The 6,516-nt window shown below is 36.5% G+C and overlaps 1 protein-coding gene across 1 annotated transcript; it reads left to right on the top strand.

The window, feature by feature from the left end:
• Positions 1-5,305: 5,305 nt before the first annotated feature.
• Positions 5,306-5,944, top strand: LOC111374599 (uncharacterized mitochondrial protein AtMg00810-like). Its single transcript, XM_022997295.1, has 3 exons — positions 5,306-5,507; positions 5,568-5,664; positions 5,707-5,944. Exons 1-3 carry the CDS (start codon positions 5,306-5,308, stop codon positions 5,942-5,944), a joined length of 537 nt encoding a protein of 178 aa, XP_022853063.1.
• The last annotated feature ends 572 nt before the right edge of the window (positions 5,945-6,516 follow it).

The raw sequence follows: 6,516 nt of genomic DNA, 5'->3' as shown, positions 1-6,516 counted from the left end.
ATATGTTGTGCTATGTTTTCTAATTAAATCTGCAAGTTACCTACTGCTATTTCATAACCATGAACAACTAGTACACTTTTTTTTGTTAAAAAATCGAAAAAAGTATCGGCGAATACTCTTTAGAGCATATCTAATATTTGTCTTTGCAAAATGTTAGATTTTGAGTTGGCAATTCTGTGAACAAAATGGTCAAATTGTAATTATTTAAAAGTTTGGGGTCAATTTGTCAATGTTTAAAAGTTAGGGTTCAATTTGTACTTGTGTAAAAGATGGGAGACTAAGTTGCAATTTTGTCAAAGTATGTTAGGGTTCGAGTTGTTAAGTAGGGCAAGATGTGCCGTTGAAGTTTCGCTAGCTGCACGCCAAGTGGTTGCTCAAGCATCAAAAGCAGAAAGCCTTTCTCTTGCTTATCGCCCCTACTTTGCTTAAGCGAAGCAGCATCGCTCAAGTGAAAGCGTTACCTGGAGAACCCTATTTCCTTTTCTTTTTTTTTTTTTTTTTTTGAGATTTTTACCCATATGACCAAAAACATCCCATATAAATTGTTATGTGTTGTTTTTTCAGATTTTTCTTAAGGATTGAACTTGTAGAAAAACTTACTACTCTTTGATTCATTCATTCGATCCTACATTCTTTGAGCGCAATCACATAAAAACATCAAAATCACTTTCTTCGAACACCATAACACATTTGTTGAATCTTGAAGATCAAAGAAGGAGATCAAGGTTTTGATCATTAGAGAACGGGGAGTTCTCTTGAATCAACATGAGATAGAAGAAATCAAGAGCTAGGAATTGGTGTAGCAAGCAATCCAGGAGGGCTAGGAGCCGAGAGTTGGTGTAGGATCATGCGTTCCAAGAAAGCTTTGAGAAATACTACAATCAGGAGGTCGAAAAAACTATTGTGGGTTGAGTCTGATGAATTGTAAGTGATTTCTTCATTTATAGTGGATTTATACTGGCTTGGGCCCCGAGTTTTACCCACATTGGGGTTTCTCCATCATAAAATAAGCGTGTACTTTACATTTCTTTCAATTTACTTGTTTTCGATATTTCAACATATGATAGTAAAGCATGTGAATTGATCTGGACAAATTAGTATTTGTAACTTGTTGCTTTTATTAATTAATTGGTAAAAATTTCACATAAACACCTATTCACCCCTTCTAAGTGTTGATTGGGTCAAACAACATTATTTCAAATGGTATCAGAGCCTACCTTCGAGTCGTGACCTACTGTTGTCCAAATGAGTCAATCACTTTTTGTGCCTTCGAATTTTGACGGAAGCAACTATGCATACTGGAAGGTTAGGATGCGTGCATTTCTTAAGTCCCTAGATAAATATGTTTGGGTGAGTGTTTAAAATGGTTGGAAATCTCCTTCCGCATTTGTGTCAGGTGTTGTCAATCTAGCTGATATTTTACTTTAGGCTAATGAAGAATTAGTTGATTGGAACTGGAATAGCAAAGGACTTCATGCTTTGTTTATGGCTCTGTCTCCCGAAGAGTTCAGGAGGGTGTCAATGTGCGAAACTGCTAAAGAGGTTTGGCACATTCTAGAGACTATTCATGAGGAAACTAAAGTCGTAAAAATTTAAAACTACATATGTTAGCCTCTAGGTTTGAAGAAATTAGGATTAAAGATGATGAATTGTTGGATGAGTTTTACGCAAAATTGAATGACATTGTAAACTATAGCTCAAACCTAGGTAAAAAGATTCTCAAATCCAAAATTGTGAGAAAGGTTCTTAGGTCTTTGCCTGAGAAATTTAGACCTAGGTTTACAGTTATCGAAGAAATAAGGATCTGGACACGGTTAAGATAGAAGAACTCGTAAGGTCCCTTCAAACCTATGAACTCACCATTTCAAAATCTAAGAAAAAAGTCCATAGCGTTGAACACAGTTAAAAAAGAAGAGTCTGAGTCATCTGACTTAGAAATCCTTAGAAATGAGGAAATAGCCTACTTTGTGAAGAAATTCTAGAAAGCATTAAAGAGCAAGAGATGGCCTCAAGAGAGAAAGAAATGAGCCCCTAGTAAATTTTAGAAAGATAGTAGTGATAAACCGACTGCTAGGAACTCTAGTAAAAAATCTCAGGTAGTTAGATGCCATGAATGTCAGGGGTTTGGTCATTATAGGAATGAATGCCTTAGTTTTAAGAAAAATTTGAAAAAGGGGAAGAGTAAGGCATTAGCTGTGTCATTGAATGATGATGAAACGAACTCGAGTGATCAAGGTGAATCCTCTAGCAGCAAAGATGAAAAAGGATATGTAGCTTTTGTGTCTACAGTTAAGAGTGAGTCTGATAAGGAGGGTGGTAAGGTTGAAGAAGAGGTACACAGTGAGAACTCTAGTGACGATACTGAGGATGAGACTGATATATAAGAGGCTGATCAACTTCTATTTAACGAAATTTTTAAAATCAAGAAAGGAAAATAAAGCCCTATTCAAGAAGGTAAACAAACTTGAGAGAGAGAAAGAGAGGCTCATGAGTGATCTTCGGGTCTCTTCTAAAAGCCTTAGTGAATTGAACTGTGTCAATGAAAAGCTAGAGGACCAGGTTAAAATACCGACTTACTTGTGAGTTAGAGAAATCTAATACTCAACTGTAGTTTTTTATGAGTGGGACTAAGAAACTGGACAACTTGTTAGGAATGAACAAACCAGCTGGGTGTAAGATTTGTGAAAAGTGATAGCAATATGATCAGTACAACTAAGATCACATTCGTGTATCCTTCCAACAAGTCTAGTAACTCAACCAGTCCTGAACCTAAAAGTAACAGTGTCACTGAATTGAATGCTACTAGAGTCCAAGTGTCACCTAAAATTCAACATCAACAATCACATGTATTTGAACCTAGGTTCATACCCACTTGCCATCACTGTGGAGCTTTAGGACACATGAGACCTAGGTGTCTTAAGCTAGCTAACAGGAATAAAAGTCAGGATATCCCGTCAGGTTAGCTTTTTTTCAAATTAGGTTAGTCACTTAACTGAGATGGTGACAAAATTGGCTAGGATCACCTCGACCTCTAGAAAAATTTGGAGCAAGAAATCTGATATGGCTAGGCATGGTGAGAATCTGAATTGCTTTGTAGCTCATGTTGCATATAAGGCTCAAAATACATATATGTGGTATCTTGATAGTACTTGATCTAGACACGTGTGGAAATAAGGCCTTGATTTCTATCCTTGATGATTACAATGGTGGTGTAATTACCTTTGGAGACAAGGCTACGGCACCTATCCATGGTAAAGGTACCATCAACATATCTGGACTTCCTACAATATCTAATGTGCTTTGTGTAGAGGGTCTAAAGTCCGATTTGTTGAGCATTAGCCAAAATTATGATGCTGATTATGAAGTGAGTTTTGCTTAAAAAAGGTGTACTATTTATGACTCTTTAGGTGGTGTTGTCCTCGAAGGTGTTAGAACTTCCGATAATTGTTATGAAGTTCTTCCAAACTCTAACTGTGTACAGTAGTGCTAAAATTGACATGACTAAACTTTGGCATCTAAGACTCGATCATGTTAAGTATAAAAGTTTGTCAAAATTGGTCAAAAAGAAAATTGTTGATGGCTTGCCTAAAATTGAATGAAATGAAAATGTTGTGTGTAAACCTTGTCAACAAGGAAACGAGTTAGGATAAACCAAAAACAAACCTCTAAAATTGACAAACAGACTTCTAGAACTTCTCCATATGGATTTAGTGGGAACATCTAGGACTGAAAGGCTAGGAGGTAAACGTTATATTCTTGTTTTGGTAGATGACTTCTCTAGATACACATGGATTGAACTATTAAGAGAAAAATCTGAAACATGTGTTCTGGTTAAATCCCTATGTACAAGACTTAGAATTGAACAAAATATTTCCATTTCTAGGGTTCGAAGTGATCATGGAAAGGAGTTTGAAAACTCTAATCTTGAACACTTTTGCTTGGAGGAAGGATTCAGCATGAGTTTTCCTCACCGATCACTCCATAGCAAAATAGAGTTGTTGAGAGGAAAAATAGAGCACTTCAGGAAATGGCTAGGGCCATACTTCATGGCAATGATCTAGCAATGCATTTCTGTGATGAAACTATTAACACTGCTTGCCATATAGTAAACATAGTATACTTGCGATCGAAAATCGATAAGACTCCTTACGAGATCTGGAAGGGCAAGAAGCCTACTGTCAAATACTTAAATGTGTTTGGCTGCAAGTGCTACATTCTAAGGGATAGAGAAATCTTAGGCAAGTTTGATTTCAATAGTGATGAACGGGTTTTTCAATGATATTCTAAAAATAGTAGAGCTTATCGTATATAAAAGTTGCGTACTCGGAGTGTCATGAAGTTTATAAATGTTGTTGTTGATGATGCTTTCACTGAAGGGGAGAGTGTTGAAAATGGGGTATATTTAGATGATCTAAGTGATGATCAAGAAACCACAACTTAGAATAAAGAACAATCAATTCCAAAATCTCCGCGCCCCCTAAAGGTATAGATATCTCTAATAAGGATCTACCACCTAGTGAACAAACTAAGCTTCCTAGAAAACCATCATCCAGGGTCAAATCTAACCATCCTAAGGTCAAGATAATTGGAGATCTAGATGAAGCTATGAGGTTACGAAAGAGAGTTTTGAATAACCTAACATATACAAGTTATGTATCCCAAATTGAGCCTAAGAAAGTAGAAGAAGCCCTTAGAGATGAATGTTGGGTGAATGCAATGCATGATGAACTTAATCGATTTGTTCGAAACAATGTTTGGTATCTAGTGCCTAAGTTTGATGATTGCAATGTGATAGGTACTAAGTGGATTTTCAAGAACAGGACCGATGACTAGGGTACCATAACATGAAATAAGGCTAGGCTAGTTGCCCAGGGATACACTCAAGTTGAAGGGGTAGATTTTGATGAGACATTTGTCCCTGCTGCACATCTGGAGTCCATCTGCATCCTTCTTATAGTTGCTTGTACTTTAGGATTCAAGCTATATCAAATGGATGTCAAGAATACTTTCTTGAAGGGAATATTTCAAGAAGAAACATATGATTAACAACCCAAAAGATTTATCGACCTTAAGTTTCTTCATTATATCTACAAATTGAATAAAGCCTTGTATGGCCTGAAATAAGCTCCTAGAGTTTGGTATAACAGACTCATTGCATATCTCGTTGACCATGAGTTTTCACGAGGTGGTGTGACAGAACTCTATTCGTTAGGCATATTGAAGAAACTATAACTATAGCACATATCTACGTTGATTACATTGTGTTTGGCTCTCCCATTAACTCTCTTACTTATGAATTTGCCAAATGTATGAACGAGAATTTGAGATGAGTATGGCTGGAGAGCTAAGTTACTTCATTAGCCTTCAAGTGAAGCAAACTAACTATGGGTTGTTTATTTCTCAATCAAAATATGCCAAAGACCTAATAAAAAGATTTGTTCTGGACAGTAAAAAATACACAAGGACACCCATGAGCACGGTTTTTAAGTTAGGTCATGATCCTACAGGTACGAGTGTTGATCAAACATTGTATATGAGTATGACAGGCAGCTTACTCTAGCTTACAGCCAGTAGACTTGACATAGCATTTAGTATTGGAGTGTGTGTGATATTTCAGGCTGATCCTAAGGAATCCCATCTAAGTGCAGTGAGGCGTATCATTAGGTATGTTAGTGGGATGGTAGATTATAGGATCTTATAGTCTAGAGAGTCTAATCTTGATCTAGTTGGCTATTCTAATATCAACTGGGCTGAAAATGCCGATGATAGAAAAAGTACCTCAGGTGGATGTTCCTATGTTGGTTCTAATCTTGTGTTATTGATGAGTAAGAAACAAAACTCAATCTCTTTGTCTACATCTAAGGTAGAATACATTGTAGCCGGTAGTTGTTGCACTCAGTTGCTTTGGATGAAGCAAATGCTAAGTGATTATGGGATAAAATAGGGTACCATAATTGTGTCTGTGACAACACCAGTGCTACCAACATCTCTAAAAATCCTGTTTAGCATTCTAGGACCAAACATATTGGCATTGGTCATCACTTCATTCGAGAGCTAGTTGAGTCCAATGTGGTATCCCTAGAACATATTTCTATTGAAAATCAACTTGCCGATCTATTCACTAAAGCTCTAGATTGTCTGAGGTTCGAGTCACTTAGAAAGGCTGTCGGCATGTGTGTTCCTCCTTGATCACCCTCACAAGTACATACATGTCTAGTTTATTTCATTAAATTATTTTTGCATTAATTGCATTGCATGTTTATTTTGATTTGCATCTGCCTACCATTTCACATTTCTTTTAAATTTCTTATATATATGTATTAAAAAAATATTAGGGGTGGTATTTCCTTATCACTATTGCATTATGATTGTTTACTTGGACTTGCAACTTGTGATCAAATATGCAATCAACACATGGTTAGCTTCTAATTCCCATTACCTCAATTGAGTTTGTGTGGAGTACTTAGTATATGTCACTTCATATTTCATCTGTACAACACACACTAGGACCTTGTG

The sequence above is a fragment of the Olea europaea genome, unplaced genomic scaffold, assembly GCF_002742605.1.
Source record: "Olea europaea var. sylvestris unplaced genomic scaffold, O_europaea_v1 scaffold1262, whole genome shotgun sequence".
NCBI lineage: Eukaryota > Viridiplantae > Streptophyta > Magnoliopsida > Lamiales > Oleaceae > Olea > Olea europaea.
This window is presented reverse-complemented; position numbering and strand designations above follow the sequence as displayed.

Coding starts and splice junctions, on each gene's coding strand:
- LOC111374599 (XM_022997295.1), top strand. CDS start 5,306: ATGTATGAACGAGAATTTGAGATGAGTATGGCTGGAGAGCTAAGTTAC. Junction 5,508..5,567: donor GTTAGGTCATGATCCTACAG/GTACGAGTGTTG, acceptor TCTAGCTTACAG/CCAGTAGACTTGACATAGCA. Junction 5,665..5,706: donor GCAGTGAGGCGTATCATTAG/GTATGTTAGTGG, acceptor CTTATAGTCTAG/AGAGTCTAATCTTGATCTAG.